This window comes from Porites lutea, chromosome 2, assembly GCF_958299795.1.
Source record: "Porites lutea chromosome 2, jaPorLute2.1, whole genome shotgun sequence".
NCBI classification, from domain to species: domain Eukaryota; kingdom Metazoa; phylum Cnidaria; class Anthozoa; order Scleractinia; family Poritidae; genus Porites; species Porites lutea.
This window is the reverse complement of record NC_133202.1, coordinates 39,785,647-39,805,820: the sequence shown is the minus strand read 5'-3', so window position 1 is coordinate 39,805,820 and position 20,174 is coordinate 39,785,647. Positions and strand designations below refer to the sequence as shown.

Here is a 20,174-nt window from a genome sequence, read left to right as displayed (position 1 = left end):
AGCCTCTGCCACCCAGGGTAGGAATTTTCAGTGAAAACCATGAAAAATTAAACAACTGCAAGTTTCATTGAAGTTATATTCGACACAGTCCATTTCTACTCCGCTGGACGAAAAATCTTTCTTCTTGTTTGGGCAGCTACTACAAATGATATTCGCTAAATAACTCGATTCGTAAGCGATGAAATGAAGACGATGGTAATGATGATGATAGCTCACATGATCTTTTTTACTACAGATGTCCTCTTTTCGCTTCCAACGCTGATAACATTACCCTAGCGCTAAGGAGCGTGAAGAGACGACTGTTTTTACAGGCTACAAGATTGAATTATTTCTCCAAGTTACATCTTGTACAAAAACTGAAACTTCCCTATGCACTTCATCTACATCTTTCATACGCATAATGCGACGTTTTATGGAGGTGTACACAAGACGTCCAATTCCTCTTTCTAATTCTGAATTTTATAATTCGGTCGTAGTAATTTAATCCCAGGAGCAGTCGGCTTTATTTCAAATAGCCCATTCTGAGTTCAATAAATTCTCACCTTCAAATCGAGGCGAAGTGCAAAACCTTTGTTCTGAAAATAAGTTTATTTGCACGAGAAGAAAAAATTATTTTCATATCAATAGCTTCGCACTTAGCCTCGCTTTGAAACAGAGGCTTGAGGACACTTAGAAACAGCCTGAATAATGTACATGAGGTTAAATTTGTTCTGCCGACGTTGCCCTGTACAGTAAATCCCCGATTCAAGCCATCATCCGTTCTAAGACAAGGGACTTGAGATTGAAAAATTGACAATTGTCACCTCGAGGTCTTAGCAGGTCGTAAGTAAGTATTAAAGTAGACAGAAAAATTGAGATTCCTTCTCAGCCCTGAACACTAGTGATTCAGTAGGACACAAATATTCCCCTACCTTAACCAATGGACAACACAAAAAAACACCAATGGAGACAAAACAGGTTTGTTTCATTTCATATGTTATTCTGTTTGCGTTACATAAATTTTTGAGTGTTTACTGTCATACGGACATGCGATTTGAGACGCTTGAGGAACAAAACCAGCGTCCACAATACAATGTAAAATCTACTTTAACAGACCAGAAGCTACAATATTCTTATTACCTTTTGCAAAGGCGTTTAAGTAGCCGGCTCACACAGGTTTACATTCCACTACAAAACAGAAAAAAATCAAAGCAAATTTCGCCATTCTTTGAATTATCATTTCGCCATTTTTATCACCTTCCTTCACCGATTTGCGTAAAAAAGGTAAAAAATATTCAGGCACATTTTATCAAATCTTATCTCCTACAAAAAGAAGTTTAATTCAAAAATAATTCTACGAAAAGAAAAAAACACGGACAGTTGTATTGCTGTACGGAAACGAGAACATTCCTTTTAGAACCCAGGCCACTCATATCGGCAATACTTTGACTGGACTCCATTCTCAGCTGGGATCCCACGCCTGTAAGAAGAAACATTTCGTTAGAAAAAGAGGTCTCACATTACTCCATCCCCGTCTCATCTTCCTTGGCGGTTTCCGTTAGCTAGCGTCTTTTATCATTATTATTATTATTATTATTATTATTATTATTATTATTATTATTTCCACGGTTTTGATTGGTTTATAAATCATTACGTCACTGTAGGTAACTGTTTATGGTCAATGATCTATTCATGCGCTGATGAGCTGATGACTCTTTTCATAGCAGAGATTGAAGTTAAAGGTTTTTAGGAGCTGCGTACTATACCGGGGGCGGGAGGGAGAGGGACACAGATCAACTGCATTCCTCTACCGATCTGCTCCCCACTACAGATGGATTTCCACTGTAGCGTAATTTTTACGTGCGCACGCACGTGAATAAAATAAACGCCATCATGGTACGTTAAAAGTTGAACCTAACACAACTTTTACGTTTACGAATTGACACTTACACACTGCCTCTATTTTATTTACGCGTAAAATTTGCATGCGCACTCACGTGAAAATAACGCGACAGTGGAAACCCACACTAACGAAACAAAATATTTTGCTGTTCCTGGACAAGTGGCTGATATACGAAGTTTTCGATACTCGCACTTCAGACCTGGGAATACTGTTCCAGCTGTCCGTACTACAGCGGAAAATAGAACTATCCTTGCAGACTTTAATAATGAGAACGGATGATGGAACAATACTAATGGAGTAATTTTAATTTGCCAAAAGAAAAGTAGGAGCCTTCCTTTACCTGAGGTAGCGGCAGCGATGTTCCCACAACCTGTTGTCTGCATCTGTAAGATCCGTAACGGACTGAGCGCTCCATAATCTCTCTCCTACTGCCAGGGCACGAGGCCTGAAATGAAAAAATACAGAACAAAGTGTTATTAAACAGGCCCCGTCCACACCAATTCGCATATTTTTGACACCACGTAGCTTTTACCCGGAGTCGTGTGAACGGTGAAAGCGGATCGAAAAAAAAGTGCGAAAAGCCGCGTGAGGACTGGGGAGAGAGTTTTCCCCCCGCCGTTTTTCGCTCGCTCGCTTTTTCGCTGCTTGCGCTTTTTTCGCTCCTCTACACCGACCGAGAGCCTGGCACAGGCTAAAACTAATCTGGAGAGCGGTTTCAAAAGGATGCGGTTTCGATGAGCGGGCTCACTGGTTTCGTGTTGTCGTTAGATGGATCAGTGTTAAAAATATATATATATATATATATATATATATATATATATATATATATATATATTATATTATTATATTATTAAATAAATTATGCGGATTCGTGTGAACGTGCCAGTCAAGTACATACAATATATATATAATTACATACAGACATAATAAAGGGTGGCAGAAACGTCGGTGGGTCAATATAAAAGGCGCCACTTGAGCGGGCACACAAGGTGAAAAGAAAGAAAGCAATGTCCGCATATGAGCAAGTCTTGGTGTTTAAGAAAATACGTAAACTGTTCAAACTTGAAAGCTAAAAGATGCCGTGAAAAGCGAGGGAAGGGGATAAGCCCACCATGTCCTTGTCAGCAGGTTAGTTCCGTCAACCCATTCTCCCCACATACAGCCGGTTCCACCCATCACTAACTCCTTTTGTTCATTTGTGCCTGTTGAGATAAAAAAAAGGAAAGAAAAATTAATAATAATAACCTGTAACATCAACATTTTAAGTGGTGGACAGACCCCTTTTTGGACAGAAGGGCAGGAATAATAGACCTTTTACCGATACGGCGGCCATATTGAATTAATTCGATTTAACGAGTATTATAGGATGCCCCGGGGGTATGAGCAGATTTCGTTTGTATTTTTCCAGCGCTTTTCAAGACATTTTTTCGTAAAGTTTTCTTAGAATAAGATTGTAATGGGAAGAAAGATCCTTGTGCCGTGTTTGGATGTAATAATGATCGCCTTTTTCCCGAGAAATATAAGTCCATATTTCCAATACTAAACTAGATAAAGGCGATCATCATTACATCCAAACACGGCACAAGGATCTTTTTGCCCATTACAATCTTATTCTAAGAAAACTTTAAGAAAAAATGTCCCGAAAGCGCCCGAAAATACAAACGAAATGTGCTCATGCCCTCTGGGCATCCTATAATACTCCTTAAATCGAATTAATTCAATATGGCCGCCGTATCGGTAAAAAGGTCTTTTAATGAGATTCTACTTCAAAAAGGGGTTCATTCGGTGCACCTTATACTACTTACTCGGATGTACAACGCGGCACCTGTTCAGACCCTCTCCTATGATATTTTACAAGCAATGGGAAAGTGATTGGCTTGTGGACTTCTGTCCTTTCCGCGCATTGCAACATAAGCGTACACATCAAATAACAACATACCGTCAAAAGCTTGTGGATCGCACTGATAGTACTGTAGAGAGAATAAAGAGAAATTGTGAAAAGAGTGAAGTTACAAAATTGACATCAACGTGCAGCTGTAAGAGACCAAAACTAAAAATTGTGGTATACTACAAGGAGGACAGAACATTTTCTAACTTGGGCTAAAATAAAGACTGATTTCACCGCAGTGGAGGAGGCTGCTACCTTTAACCCTTTTAAGCCCCAGTATCACCATACATATTCTCCAAACTGATCTCCATACATTTCCTTAAAGAATTAGTTGAGAGAATTTGAAAATAGATCAAGGAATTTTCTCTTGGGTGATCATTTTATTAATTCTCATAACTTATCTCTTGACAGTGTATGGATATTGTTTGGAGAAAATTGATCTTGGTCACTATTGGGACTTAAAGGGTTAGGGCGTGGTTATAACCCAACTGTATCACATTTATACATATTTTACATACAGTGGAGCCCCGTTAATACGGTCAACAATGGGCCAAAAAAATCTGGCAGTATTAACGGGGTGGCCGTATCAACGAGGGTTTTTTTTTTACAAGAAAATGTATGGTGGTTTTTACCAAGCGGCCAAAAAAAGTAGCCGTAAGGCGGGGTTTCACTGTAAAAAAAGTTTGGAAGCATGTGTTTTAACAAGCTGACCGGATATTTCTGGTTAAACAAATCCTGCAGTTAGTAGACAGCAGTCTCGGGATAGTAAGTGCTTACATACATCCTACCTTATGCCAGTCTTGACCATATGAAATGTAGTTTAAGTACCAACAGGATGACAGAATAGCCTTCAAACCCTTCCCAGTGACTTTAGCCATCTCATTTTGCCATCCTCCTTTCCAGACATTGACGACTGTGTCGGGTAGGACCTGCACATTATTGTCTATAACCTCCTGCCAGATGATATACTCTCTATCTAGACCGCCAACTATCTTCAGCAACCTTAAACCAAGTTAAGAGAATCATTTTTGATCAAATGAGTGACACACAGTGCAATACATGAATTATTTGCTGATCACCAAATGTTGTAACTGTTCTTCAACAAACGTTAAAAACTGTATAATGTCATTTTGAATGTTGAAATGGGTTGTTGGCCAAGTTGAACAAGAACAGAGATGGGTCCTATTCTCCTTAACTAGTTGCAAAAGCTGAACAAAATTTAACCGTTCATCACTAGTTTTCAAAAACTAGACTACAAATGTAAAACAAGAGCATAATAAACCAACGCGTATGAACAACTGGTAAACTCATGAAGAGCGAAAACCACGTACTGCTAACGTACAGCGAGATCGTGCTAATTTAGGGTCCTACTTTGACCAGCCTACAAGTGACTACTACAACGTTTAAGTGTACTTTCCGTTTGTTGACCATGTGGTCTAAGAATCGAAGTTGACACCAGATTTTCACAACGCAATCAAGGTTTGATAGTTGCGAGACAGACTGTCGACGGCAATGATCAAAGTAAAATCCTCAAATATAACAAGAAGTTCCTCACAATTCAGGAACCCCTTATATCTCAGTAGAGATTGAAAAGTGGAAAAAGTACCACAAAAATATTCCCTTTAAAGAACGGCCTGCAACAGTAAATTCAGCCCTTTTAATAGCTGTTTAAAATCCTCAGACATTTCCAGCCATTCACACAAGATCCTTACCATTCTTTTACTACACCCATGGGAAGTGATTCTTGCGAACGCTCTTTTTTGTTCTGAGGCCTGTCAAATTGCACAATGAATGAGGAATGCTTGAGTGGCCTAGGGATGCTCCTCATTCATCGTGGAATGGATCACATACCGGAATCTGAGGTCATTTACCAAGTGAAACAAAACGGGCACAAATGACCGAACCTGGTCTCATTTTTAACTGAGTTCCATGTGTAAGTATTCACATTGTCGACTCCATGCTATAATTAACTACACTGCAATTGACTGATGACGATATTTTAGAAGGAAATCCATTTGGAGATAATCCTAGACTCATCTGATCAGATAGCGATGCATCAATAGTTTACCAAACCTTGAGCACTATAAAATACCTATCCTATTAAACTATGACTGATTAACTTTACTTATGACGGAATATCTAAGAAAATTAGTATTTCCAAGTCTCTGCATTCATTATAACCTGAGATCAGGCTCAATTTTCGTTTCGCTTTGTAATAACATTTCGGCGGGCAAGGCGAAACGAAAACAGAAGCTGTTTAAGAGAGAATGTACGAGAATCGCTAAAATTAGGCCTGATCTGAGGTTACATTCACTACAAAATTTTCTGAAAGAGCATAGCTCCAGACCTTGCTTTATTGTCCCCCAGCTGTCAAAAATTTCTAGCTAAGGCCTTGAAAACCCTGAAAATGACTTGAACTAGTCACGACTTACTTGCTTGCTGATAAAGGCCGTCAAAAGGGCATTTTATTGGAAATTTTAGTTTTTAATTTTTTAATTGCATTATCTGGACCTGGTAAGAAATGCTGAAAGCAACACCAACAGCAACAAAAACCAAATTAAAAAACAAAAATATTTTGACTTACTTCTGTTCGTAGTATTGTTCCAATAAAGAGTAATTTTGTTTGAAGCCCATCTTGTCCATCCACTCTGTAATATCGGGATTACTCTGCCTAATAACAAAGCCAAAATCGTCAAAATGAACCCTGTGTACTGAAGGCAATAGTTTGCTCTGGTTTTCTACCACTATGCTTTGCTGAGAAATCTTGCACTATTTTCTCAACCGATCAGAATAAACTCAAAACCATTTGAATTGCCGATATTTGTTTTTCCTAAGCTTTCCAATGTACCTTAGTCCGCAAGCAAGCTCTCCATTTATCTCACAGAATATGACTACATATAGGACTGATAAGTTCATTTAACACTTTGTGACTGGCTGACGAAACTGGCACCACTTTCTCAACCAATCAAAAGTAAAACCAACATTCCCAAATTTTTAAATTCATAAACATTTCCTTGTTTCAGTCCTCTGCCACTGCAGAACAATCTGTAACTGCGAACTAACAACATGTTGCAAACAAATACAAACTTCAACTTTAAGCAGCCATGGAAAACGTCATGACTCAGAAGAAAAAATGTCTTTTTTACCTCATATTAAAGATATTCACACATACGTGAGATAAAAACAACCATACTCTTCCTCTCCTCCATTCACCGTTGTTTCTCATAGTTTCTTGTGAGTAACTTTGACAAGACAAGAATGGGGAGCCACAAAACCAACATCTTGAACAGGTCATTTAAGCTCAAGTAAGGTTCAGTGTCTCAAGCATCTTTGTAACTGGTTGTAACTTTGGGCTTCCGTTTGCTTTCCAAATCAGATTAATTTCTTACACAAGCCAAGAGGAGGACAAGCAACCTTACAGCCAAATTCAGCTGACATTTCAATTTCAAATTTTTCAAAAAATAATTTTTTTAGAAGAAATCTCAAAATACATGAACAATGCTGCACTTAGGACGGGTTATTAATCAATCATCTTTTGAGAAAAATAAAGTCTATTAGACAAGTACAGTTAAACACTGTGTTAAGAACACAATAATTATTGTGTTGTTAACACAGTCTTTATGTAGCTTACCAGCAGCTAAAGGGAACCTCATCACCTCCCAGGTGTAGATATTTGTCTGGAAATCTGCTGACCACTTCTTGAAAGAACTCTGCCAGGAACTCATAGTTGCTATCAATAGTTGGGTTGATAGGTCCATAACCCCTGTTAAAAAGCACAGGTTGTAAACAACGTGATGATGGTAATAAAGTAACTGTCAACCTGACGATAACTTCATGGGTGGAATTAGGAGTGTTCCAAGGGACCCCCCACCTTCCCCTACACCTTTTCTGGAAATTTTGTATTATTTCTAAAGATACAGTAAATAAACAGTATTTATATAGATGGCAAGTGTCCCAAACCCTCTCCAACCATTTTTGAATTTTCTGGATCCACCCGTGAATTTCATTCTCTTTCCTTTAGTAGTAGCAAGATTTTATCTTACGTTAGATGCTCTGTTAATAGTGATTTGTCTGTTGGAACCCTGGCCCAGTTGTTCAAAAGGTGGATAACACTATCCACTGGATAAATCTCTATCCAGAGGGTAACGCAACTGGTTTCCCTATTACATATCTGGGCCGAGTTGTTCAAAGCTGGTTAAGATAACCCAGGGTTAGTGAGAGATTTGAATTCAGATTTGAAAGCTTAGAAAGCATTTCAGTTTTAATTCTTTTTGTCTACAAGTTGATGATTGGAAGCTCTAAAAATAGCACAGAAAATTGTCAGAGAAAATACTTTTGAACACAAGAAAAAGAAACCCGGGTTAAATTTAACCCCGGGTTAAGCACTAATTGGCCTTTAAACAACTGGGTCCTGCTGGATAGTGATTTATCCAATGGACCCATCCAATGTTTGAGCAACCGGGTCCTGGCTAGTAACTGGCCAATAAATAGAGCTTAGACACTTTACAGTATATAGGGATGGAATGAACCTTGGACAGCCACAAAATATGAATAAGGATTTTTTTTATTATTATCCTTTCAAAAAAATTACACACAAATATACACAACATGAACTATTACTGACAATATTCTTATTGAAAATCCACAAAAAGAGAAGCTGATTTCTTACCCCGAAGGCTTTCCTTGTGAATAACATGGTGTCAACAGATCAGGAATGCTCCTCCATGAAAATGTGTGCCCCTTGAACACAAAAATAATCTAAGCTAAACAGTTTTGGTAGCTAAAAGGTCAATTGTCACAGGGTCCAAAATAAACTTTTTAATACGAGCGCCAACTGGCGATCAAGTATAAATTTTTGGTCGCCAGAGGGCAAATTGTGGTCGCCAAAAATTCCCCCTCCCTTTTTTTCAAATAAAAGTTTAAACACGAATAAAAAATGCATGGTATGGACGTTTTTGTGCTTAAAAGTTGCAATACTTCCGCTCCCGATACCAGAATGAAACCGTACATGTACGAGTGAAGTCTCATTTTTTCCGCAAATTACTTTTTGGAGATATACATGTAAAGCCATCTGATCTAGAACGTAGGAACAGAAAGCTGTCTGCCCATGACTGTACCGGATCATATCAAAACTATTTTCTTCCGATAACTACCACAAAACAATCCACAAAACAACAACGAAAAATAGCCGCCATGTTGCTCGTACCAGGCCACATTTTTTTAGTGCCACATTACTCATAATGGCGGCTTGGAAACGTTCAACTCGTTTTGATCGTAGCTGTTGTGGAGGTAATATTACAGGAAGATTCATTTCCCTTTTAATTAAAAAATATCAGCAGGACAAAAAGGAAGACACCTGTTGGCAAATAGCTTTTCGAGGTTTCAATTCTTAATCAGTTTCTCCGAACGTTTAAGTCCACAATAACAACCAGCTTTACAAGCTGCTAGCTGGCGACCAGCTATGAAATTCTGGTCGCCAGGACTAAATTTTTAGTCGCATTGGCGACCAGGAAGGCGCAATTTCAAACCCTGTGTCAAATAATATTGTCATTCCATAACTGAATGCTGCACTTGAATGAAGTCCAAAGACAAGAACGTTAATTTAAAATTTTAAGGACAAAAAACATAAGTATGTTGATGTGTCCATAATTCATACTACAGGGCATCTGACAGGATGCGGTGGTGCGGATCCGCATAATTGACCAACTTCCGCATCCTCCGCATCTTGAGGGCATTTTTCCGCACAATACTAAAAAATTGCTCCATATAAGCAAAGGTGGAATTGCTTACCGTCCTCAGAAGCAAAATTAGTGAAGAGATTGATCATTTTGAAGAAATATTTTGCCCAAATCAGCGAGAAAATACTCTGTTTGTTCGTTGCTTGTTCGTACACCACATTTTTTAACCCCCCAGGCGTTCCATGCACTTTCTGGGGTGTCCTGGAAACTAGTTTTTTATAATGCTAATTTCTATTGGATAGATGGCGTTTGTATTTTAGCCAATAGCAGGAACTGATAGAAACTGCGTTTGATACGAGCGCGGGAAAGTCGAACGCGAGAGACGGAACATTTTGGGACTGCTTCCGGTGTCCAGTTTTCCTCGTCCGCTCTAATGCCTGGCTGCTAAGCTTAAAATGTTTCCACGAATTGAAGAACAAAATCATGTCGAATCTTCGCGTTAAGTCTAAGGAAAAACTGCTTTAAATGAAGAAATACCTGTCAAAGAATGGCAGAAAAAGGTCAAACATGATAACAAGCATTATGTTTAAAAGATGTAATGAACTCAAATTGTTGGTAAGAGCTTGTTGATATTTCCGTTTATCGTTTTTACCGTACTTTGCGTTGAAATGAGCGGCGTAGCCGTGATTGTTTTGTTAGAAGTGAGCGGCGAAGCCGTGATCGTTTTTTTAGAAATGAGCTGCGAAGCCGCGATCGTTTCGTTGGAAATTTCCGCATAATCTGTTGTCTTTTCCGCATAATTGGCACTTTCTTCCGCATAATATTGCCCGAAATTTCCGCATAATTTTTCATTTTTTTCCGCACCCTGTCAGATGGCCTGATACTACAACTCAGACACGAAATATACACTTACAGGTGTATCAAACTCTGGAACCACTCGAATTCCTCTTAACCTTGCATACTCTAAGATCATAGCGATGTCATCTTTGGTATAAATGTGCGTTTTGTTATTCCAAGCTCCCTGAAAGTAACAAGTTGTCAGTCCCTTATTTTAATATCATAGATTGTCATACTGCCTATCATAGATATGTTTTTTTTAGTCATTAACACAGGCAGTGGCAACCTAAGACCTCCTGGTTACTAGTCCAGATGCTCTACCACCAACCTAGAGGAGACTCGTGGGAGCTTAAGGCAGATTTAGGCGGTAGGATTTTTGCTTACGAATATCGCTTGCAACTAGCATGTGTCCTGACTTCATGGCAGATAGTGGCATGTAAATTAGACCCACAATATTTGTACGACACTGTGTATGTCCTGAGTGAAAATTGTGCATGTGAGGATGGTTGAAAGTCATGACATATGCTAGTTATGCATGATAGTCATAAGCAAAAATCATAATCGGCCTTAAGGCCACTACAAATTAAAACCTAAGGTTTATTTGACAAACATCCTGCATACTGTTAGAATTGGAAAATTGATAAGTGCTTATCCACAATGGTAAAAAATAATGTGATGGTGAATTTTTTTTTCAGTCAGTCCTGTACATGTGTCACTAAAAATGCTCTATGCAGACAAAAACAACCCATCAAACAAAAATATAATGGATGGCACCAAACCAGAACAATGATTAAATGGCAAAAAACAAAACACAACAAACAGAAGAAATGGACAAGGTTCTTAGGATTACACAAGAAATGACATATCAGGCCAACTTTGAGATGTACTGTACCAACCAAAACATAAAGAAAACGGATGGTCATGAACCAAATGACAACAAGCAGAACTTGCAGAGAGAACGGGGAACATAATTCCAGCAACAACAAAAGAGGCATAAATCAAACCAGGAGTTGGGAGATATGTACAAAAACCACAAATGCTCCAAACAAAAAAAGATATCAGTATAAAGCCACCCAAAAATAATTAAAGAAAACGATGACCACGCCACGTACTTGACAGCTGTAATCACAATAATGATATACCCAACTAAAACACATTGGCTGGCCATTGGAAACTGGAATCGATACAGGAGTTTCATTTGCTCTAGAGGAGCAGGGGACAAGGGGACATAACATAAACTTATCATGTTACTTACTACGTTACTGAGCTCTGGAAATTTTTCACTGACATATGGAAATGACTGATCATCAACAATGTGCCAATGAAGAACATTGAACTTGCTGTATGACAAAGCATCCTGATATGTAAAATTAAGGCAGTTAGAAAACAAACACTCATAAAAAATTAAAAGCTAATTGTTACGTCAAATAAATTTCCCCATAGCTCACAATCCAGCAATCTGATTAGAGAGAAGCATTATTCTTTCCTGTAACTTTTAAAGAACTCTTGGAGCAGAGATGTGATCATGGTGACGGGAATTTACTGTCTACCAACAATGCAGATAAATTGTTGGTTCCCCTCCCTGGTTAGTGACAAATTTTTTTGCAAAGGTACAAAATCTCAACTGCTTTCTAATATTCCCTCTCCATTTCCCTCTCCTTGAAAAACATAATTCCAGATTTTAATTCAAACTGAAAGTTTTTAATTGAGTGGGAACCTGGGGAGGGGCAAAAATTTATCAGCTCTTGGAATTCTTATTTACTTTCAACCACTGTAAACAACATTAACTTTCTTGGCTTCGTGTGACATATTACTTCTTGAGTTTACTTACCAAGAACTTGAGAATTACTGGGACATTTATATAGTGTCTTGAGGTGTCAATCAGAAATCCCCTGTGATGAAACCGTGGAAAGTCAACAATCTTGGTCCCATTGGCAACATACTATTAAGTAAAGCACATTTTAAAAAATCAAAATGTGGTGACACTTAACACCTTTCAGGTAGTCACCTCAACATTTAAACAAAAATTGAAATTCCTGTCTACCGATACTTTACATGTACATAATTTTACATGTAGTGTCATATATCTGATTGAAATAACATGGTCGCCTAAAAGGTATAAACCATGAATGATGCTACCTGATGGGTTTGTGGAGCTGCAATTCAAAATTCTCTCTAGGACGCCTGATACGTTCACTCTACGCGTCATCTGCCCATAGTCCAGAATCTGGACCTTTGTCTGATTGGTCGAAAAACAAAAGAGCCTTTGGAGCCCTCAGCACTGATTGGTTACAGACAACTAATCTGACTTCTGGCGCAATACGATAGGTTTGCCCTTCGTCTCTTCATGAGAGAAACCACAAGGTGATTGAGGAAATAAATTAATTTATCAGCAAGCTTAGGCTTGTTTTCAGTGAATCAAGGCAACAATGCACAGAGAAAAGCCTTGTGGGCTGATGCATGAGGACGAGTTGTTATTTATCACTGGTAAGTATATCTGCCATTTCTTCTTTGACACCTTCTTGCTTGGACGAGGCAGAATTTAAGTCAAGAGCCTTGTCTTTGATTTTCCTGCCCGTTCCCAATCAAATTCAACTTCGTGGAACTGTGTAAAACAAATGACGATTTTACACCCACACTTATGCAAAATGATGAAAGACCATGAAAGATTTTTTGCCGTAAAATCAATTCCTATGTACTTTGAACACTCACAGTAAAATACAGAATTCTGTTGTTCCATGATGGTTTTCAATGAATTATTTTAGCGGTGCTAAATTGGTCTTCATTATAATTTATTATGTTTTTGATAACGCTACTGTATCAACTAAGCATTCACCGCTTACCTCAATTAGCTGCCTTAGCTTTGTTACAAACCACTTGAATTTCTGTTAAAATCTGACATGATGACACAAATGTTGACAGATACCTTAAATAGGGAGCAGCAGACAACTCGCAAAGTAAATGTATCAGGCGTCCTTTTTTCCTTTCTCCATCTGCCAACTTTCTTGCTTCCCCCGCAAAAAAAAATGCCTCATTGCAAATAACGTTCAAAAAAATGCCAGTGTTCATGGCATGGCACCTTAAGGCATTTTATGTTCCTTTAGAGATCTCTCTAGTTATAGAGAGTAAAAAATTACAAGTTTTCACCATGTCTAAGAAAAAGTAATTCTGGGATTTGCATCAGTGTGAGCAGCTCTTGATAAACAGGATTCATGATGCAAGCTAACTTTGAATTTCCCTTGCACATGACATATTTCCATTAATCCTTGATGTCTCATTGTTCCTGGTCTACACATTTTAAGCGGCACATTAATTTTTTTTAACCATGGTTAAGTACAGTGTATAATACCAATGAAACCAAAATCTAACAAGAGAAATACTCAATTTAAGCTACATTTGTATTAACACTTCAAAGCTAACTAGCTAATAGTGGTTTTCTACTTTTCATTTTTTAATAAGAGTTTTATTTATTTACCGAGATGAATTAATTTGCCATTAACTGATGCACCAATTGATGTAAATCCCTCCCCCCACACCCCCATCTCCACAACCTGGTCAAAGCGGGGACTTAAGTGGGGGCAAAGCCTATGTTTGACAATCAGCAGTGCCCTGGTACAGTAGGTCATGGATGAGAGTTGCTTCTTCAGTTAATCCGGACTGGGGAATTTCTTTGCGGGAGGATTAGAGTCTCTGCCTCATGAAAAAATGCCAAAATATGAAATGTTAACAAACTGTTTCTGGCCGGTTACACCTAACAATTTCTCTGATATTTTTGCCAGACATGGACACTGTCTTACTGTGCAGGTGGAACCACTCAAAAAGAGCATGATAAAATACCACAAAAACAGCCTTAAATAACTAACGAGAGGTTCATGTGAATAACATAATCTTGCTTTACTTACAGAACCACTTGGATCCTGATAAACAACCTGACTAAATGTTTCCAATCCTGGAAAAAAAATTTTTTTTTGGCTATTTTAAATATTTATAATTACATAAAAAAGGTAAATTAAATCATCATTAGTAAAAATATAATTAAAGCAATGTTTTGCATTTTATTGCTTTTAAAATAAACCTATATTAGCAAGGGTAAAGGTTCTGTGTATTTAGTAACATGCAGTTTTTGTCAATATTAATATTTAAATTCATACCATATAATAATTGTTTTTATCAAAAAGCTGAGAAATACAAATACAATTGAAGAGTAGTGGGTACTTCCTGGTTGACTTAAAGGGGCAGGTTCACGATACTGCGCATGTGTGGGTTCTGACAGTAGCTGATTGTTTTTAAACCAATCAGAAGCGAGTTAGATGCACGCAAGCAAATTTACATAATTCGAATACATTCTTTTTATATATCCACATTCATTGTTTTTATATATCCACATAATTTATATTTATTCTTTGCTATTCCTCAGATATATGTTGCCGCCGATAAGAATAAGATTTACAGTCCTGTCCTGCTTTGAAACAAACATTTACCTTCCTGTATTTTTACCAGGTCTTTTACATTCCCAAGCTAACAAAGCAGTGACCGTTCGGTAAACAAAATTTGTAAACAATCCCTTTATAACTGATCTCTCTGTTCGCCCCATATAAACCTAGAAACAGCTGCAAATAGCACCTGACCGGTGACAAAAACACACAGCGTATGAGTATAAAGATTATCCTAAATTGAGCATAAATTTCAATTGCTTATCAGCAAACAAACAAATAATTTCTTGTTTCGTCAGGTCAGTGTTCCACAAAACAAATGTTATTGAGTGGAACACATAAAGAAACCAGATTATAAACATTATATTCAGCCAATAATTTATTTCAAAAACATCGATAAGGGAAAGTTTATTTAATATGACAAGGGGGGGGGGGATGAAGATATTGAGGGGCGGCTCCGAAAATTTTTAGACACCCGAAGGGGGGGTTCTGAAAAAATTGTTGCGCTAGGAGGGGGGGCTCCGAAAATTTGTATACTTCAAAACCAACACATGACATCATCATACAGATCGGATGGTTTTTAACTCAACAATTTAATGACCTGTGCAACTCAGCTATATCACGTGGTTTACAGATATAACAAATGTAGTCTCAGTAATTATTACACTCTTGTTCATCCCAAAAATGCTTTAGAAAATTGTATCACAACTGTATCTCAAGTTTGTCATAGTATAAACCATTGAAGACAATAACGGTAAATATATTTAATACAGTCTAGCGATCTTTTTTCAGGGGAGCAAAGGAATTGAAGGAGGAGGGGAGGTGGCTCTGAAATTTTTTCGACTACCAAGGAGGGGGCTCCTAAAAAATTGAACCGCTAACGAGGGGGGCAGCTAAAATTTCAAGCTTAGAGTTTCAATATCTTCATCCCCCCCTTTGTCATATTAAATGAACTTTCCCTTATTATTCTTAAACATATACGATCATACAGCAAAGATACAATGATTTCAAGTGTACCAGATCGGTGAAGATGGCGCGGCCTGTTGCATACTTTACCGTACAACTACAGGTCGGAGTCATAAATCAAATCAGAGTTTAACAAACTCATGCCTTTTACCACTTTCAAAGTGTGGTGTATTCTTTTTGTAAGCCACACACAACTCCTAGAACCATTATGCCACATCCATCGGCTAAGCTTCTCTTTCTCCAAAGACTCTTGAGAACATTCTGTTGCTGGTCGCAATGTGGCGACGTGGCTTCTGAGATGCCATTGACGAAATTGATTTTTTGTTTCCTAAACGCCTTTCTCCAAAAACAAAACAACACTCACAAGTACTTTAGAAATAGCAGACTTTGCTTACATATGGCAACAGATGAGCGAATTTAAAGACAGATTCACAGTTGATATTTTCTTCGAATTTAGTGTTGGCCCATATGATCTATTCTGGAAGCTGTCATGGCGCGCAAGCGCATGATCGTGAACCCCCTGCTTTAAGGTGGCAATTATTCACCTGAGCTTCCAGGAAACATTACAACTCAGTGAATCAGAAAATTAGTTTGGACCAATAACAATTACTGCTATTACCTCGCAGTGCTCCCCACACATTGTATGCAGTCAGAGAAGAAGTTGGAGAGATAACATCTAACTGGTCTGAAATGGAACAAAATAAATAATCAGAGAGTTGTGACAACAAGTGGAAAACAACATCCTGATCAGTCAGCTACGGTATCTCAGACTGGCTATTCATTATTAGCGGGTCAGTGTAACTTGTGTTTCATGTATGTTTGGATCTTTGAGATAGTCAAGCTGAGATTAATACTTCCCCTTTAGTGATAAGTGTCCAGTTTTGTCTAAAAAATATGGCACAGCAGGGAATTCTCTTTGACAGATCTTATATTAGTGTTCAAGGAGTATTTACAAAATTCAAAAGAACTTGTGCAATGCAATAATTTGAGTCAAAGTTTCATTAAAATACAGTGTATGCACTTGAAATATTGGGAAAAAAACAGACATTTCAAGGGTGCTCTGGCCTTCTTCTTCAGTGGAAGTATGTTCAAATACAAACAAAACAAAAATGTTCTGTTATTTGCCCACGATGACTCTCAGAGCTTTAAATGAATCACATTTAGTATGCTCTGTACGCTTCAGGCAAAGGAGGTCCATATATAAAGAGTTGACTGTATACCAAATCTATTCAGAATGGGTCACTGAAGAAATCGGTATAGCATAACATAAACAGGCAAAATTAAATCCCCTAAAAACGTATACGAAATATCTAATTAAACCGATTTCATTAGTTTTGTATTGAGTTATTCCAGAAAAAATCCACCCCCCCCCCCGACTAGTATAACACAAACAGGCAAAATTAAATCCCCCCAAAACGTATACAAAATATCTAATTAAACTGATTTCATTAGTTTTGTATTGGGTTATTCCAGAAAAAATCCACACTCCCCCTGACTAGTATAACATAAACAGGCAAAATTTTAAATCCCCCAAAACGTATACAAAATATCCAATTAAACCGATTTCTTTAGTTTTGTATTGGGTTATTCCAGAAAAAATCCACTTTCCCCCAATGGAAGGCATGCTGGAAAATCTCATGGGAGGGGGGATTAACGGCTCTAGATATTAAGATGGGAGGGGGGATTCTGAATCTAAAACTACATCCTCGGGACTTACATTCATCCCTGTTTCCATTGCTTCAATCAATTGATAAGTTTTAAAAAACTGCTTCTTCTTTCAAACTACACACCTCTAACCACATTTATTTAAAGTTTCCATCCATAAGCTTGCCTTTGTTACTTTTGTAGAAGCGACGTGCGATAACTTGAAAATACTGAGAAAAATCACATAATTCATAAAAAAAACGACGATTTCTACCTTGAATTAAACATTTTCCCAAGGTCCATGCTATTTCAGGGTGATTTACCACTAAACACACCTAACAAGAAAGCTGGGTGGCATTTTGAAAGGCAAGAGGTGCGGCCAACTGTATTGCCCATCATGTAATATCCCACTAAGTGTCCTCTTTCTTTCTTTCATAGTCATTTTTCCTCAACAAAGAAGAGGAGATTTTATTCGTGTACATAGTTAGCTTTGAGCTGTATTGTTGTCTACATTGCTGTATATTTCACCTGGCTCAGAAAAAAGAGAAGTTCACTTAAATGTGAGCTTATTTGAAAAATGTGTAAGCCTGTTACAGTATCTTGAAATTTTATGGAAATCCACATGGGATATGGTGGGGGGGGGGGGTCCTTGAACTTGAAAATCCTGAGGGGAGGGGGGGCTCAAGCAGTCTTGGAAATCTGGATGGAAAGGAGGGGAAAAGTGCCTTCCATCGGGCAGGGGGGGGGGTGGAATTTTTTCTGGAATAACTCATTGCCACAGTATGTCTGGGTTTGTAGGCAACTTTTCTCTCACATGACCAGACAAATTTAATTATCAAGGCTAAATTATATTTTTTTTCTTTTGACACTAGTTTATATTACTTTACCAGTTATTTTTAATTAGAAAACCTGTCAACTTTAAGCAGGTATTTTCAGACTTAGCGATCAAACAAAAATTAAATAATTCTATTAACTTTCCTTCAGTACATGTCAAGCATTTACCAAAAAATCTCTCTTTGTGGCCCCTGATACACACCAACTTAAACAAACCTATTTTAAAAAGAGAGTGGTTATATCTACAGACTCTGGTCAATTGAGCATAAATTATGTAACTAGCACCTTGAAGTTTGTTAATTGTGTATGTAAACATGGTTAGGATATCGGTGGAATTGAAATAGAATGTTTGTCAACAGGGTATAAAGCTTGAGGCAACAGTCAGTGAGCTAGGGCAAACAAACGAACGAACAATCTATCAAAACAGCGGTAAAAAATATTTAAGCTACTGGAGTAACATGAATAATCCAAACAAGTTTGTTAAAAGTTTATAGTTTTGAATAAGCCCAATTAAAATGTGATACAGCTGTGTGATATCAGCTGAAAATAGATGTAAAAGAAAAGACCTCATATCCCGGGCCTCATATCAACCTCCTCTATCAAGTTTAGTTAACAAAAAAGAAGAAGTGACTGACGATACTTACAAGATTCGTCGGTTTCTAAAGTGAGATTCTCGTACTTGTTGATGACTTTGACAGTTAGCTGCGTTATCTCTGACAAGCCTTGCGCTTTAGCTTTTTTTCTTTCACAAGAGCTTTCACAAGAGCTGTCACCGTCCTCACTATCGGGAAAAGTCAACTTTTTGTAGCGAGAAATGGCATCTTGCAGAACATCACTACTTTGTCCGGTTATTGTGAATTTGAAATTCTGAGGCGAAATAGAATAAACTTCGCCATTAGGCGTTTCTCCTTGAGGTTTCGGCCAAACCGAACCTTTCACGTAATCTTCAACTTGAAGCTCCTCAAGCTTCCAGCCGGCAAAATAATCCTGATAATCGAGAGCTAGAGGATCTGATAGTGTCGGAACTCTCTTGATTGTTGAAGATGCAAAGGCACTGAGCAAAAGAAGATAAACAGAACGAATCATTTTGGAAGATGACAACAACGATCAGTTTCCAAACGCTACGCTTGCTAAGCGCTAATCCTGGTCTTGAAGTTTGTCATGTGATGATCACGGTTTCCCATGCATGTGACAGGCAACACGTAACAGGTATGGTAACCGACCTGCAAGACCACAACAGCTCTTCCAACCAGAATTGAACCGTTTTCAGCCCAAAGTTTTGGCAAGATGGTTTCAGTCGAATCATTTTTTGTTTTTCCTCGAGTCCTGATGTTTCCCGATACTAAAGGCACCAAGCAATATACAAATTTCGGGAAATAGAATCACTTCCGGTTTATAAGCGGGTGTCCAACATGACAAGACACAAGTCACACAAGACAATTTTCGGTTTAGGTCATGTCCTCTTTTCGCAATTCGGCGAAAGATCTGCGCCCAACACCGATGGCACATGGACCCAGGAGCAGTCAGTCGGGTCGGGAGAAAATTAGACTACGAGCAGGCTCTCTTTTTTTCTTGGTCCATCGAGCAAAACGCCCGAGACACGCAAATGATCACACGCGTGACTGAAGGCGCGACACGCCCTCGTTTCTCGTCTCGCGGTCTCGCCACTCGAGGCTCGCGTGCGTGCTCTCCCCTCAATTAATCTGAAGAAAAAGAGAAATTGCTCGCAGTCTAGGAACAAGACGCCGTGCGAAGAACAAGTTCTGAGTTCTGAGTTATAACACCCGACTTTAGGGGGTAAGGTTTAGGGGACCGGAATTGTTTGGGTGTTAGTAAAAGGCGGGGTCGAGGCCGGGGACGGGGCCGGGACTGGGCGTCTATCTCTTTTTAGGAATGCTGTGTTTTAGGGTTAGGATTAGGGTCAGGTTAGGTTTATTTAGGGTTATTGAGGATTAGGGTTAGGGTTAGGTTTAGTTTTAGGTTCAGGGATAGGTCAGGGTTATTTAGGGTTA

The 20,174-nt window shown here is 38.3% G+C and overlaps 1 protein-coding gene across 1 annotated transcript; it reads right to left on the bottom strand.

The window, feature by feature from the left end:
* Positions 1–943: 943 nt before the first annotated feature.
* Positions 944–19,317, bottom strand: LOC140928590 (beta-hexosaminidase subunit beta-like). The gene is made up of 14 exons (XM_073378362.1): positions 18,807–19,317; positions 16,304–16,369; positions 14,188–14,234; positions 12,117–12,227; positions 11,541–11,642; positions 10,362–10,469; positions 8,440–8,510; positions 7,402–7,533; positions 6,355–6,441; positions 4,559–4,772; positions 3,822–3,852; positions 2,994–3,084; positions 2,223–2,327; positions 944–1,459 (listed from the first exon to the last, which is right to left on the bottom strand). Exons 1-14 carry the CDS (start codon positions 19,246–19,248, stop codon positions 1,393–1,395), a joined length of 1,674 nt encoding a protein of 557 aa, XP_073234463.1. The 5' UTR covers positions 19,249–19,317; the 3' UTR covers positions 944–1,392.
* Between the last annotated feature and the right edge of the window lie 857 nt (positions 19,318–20,174).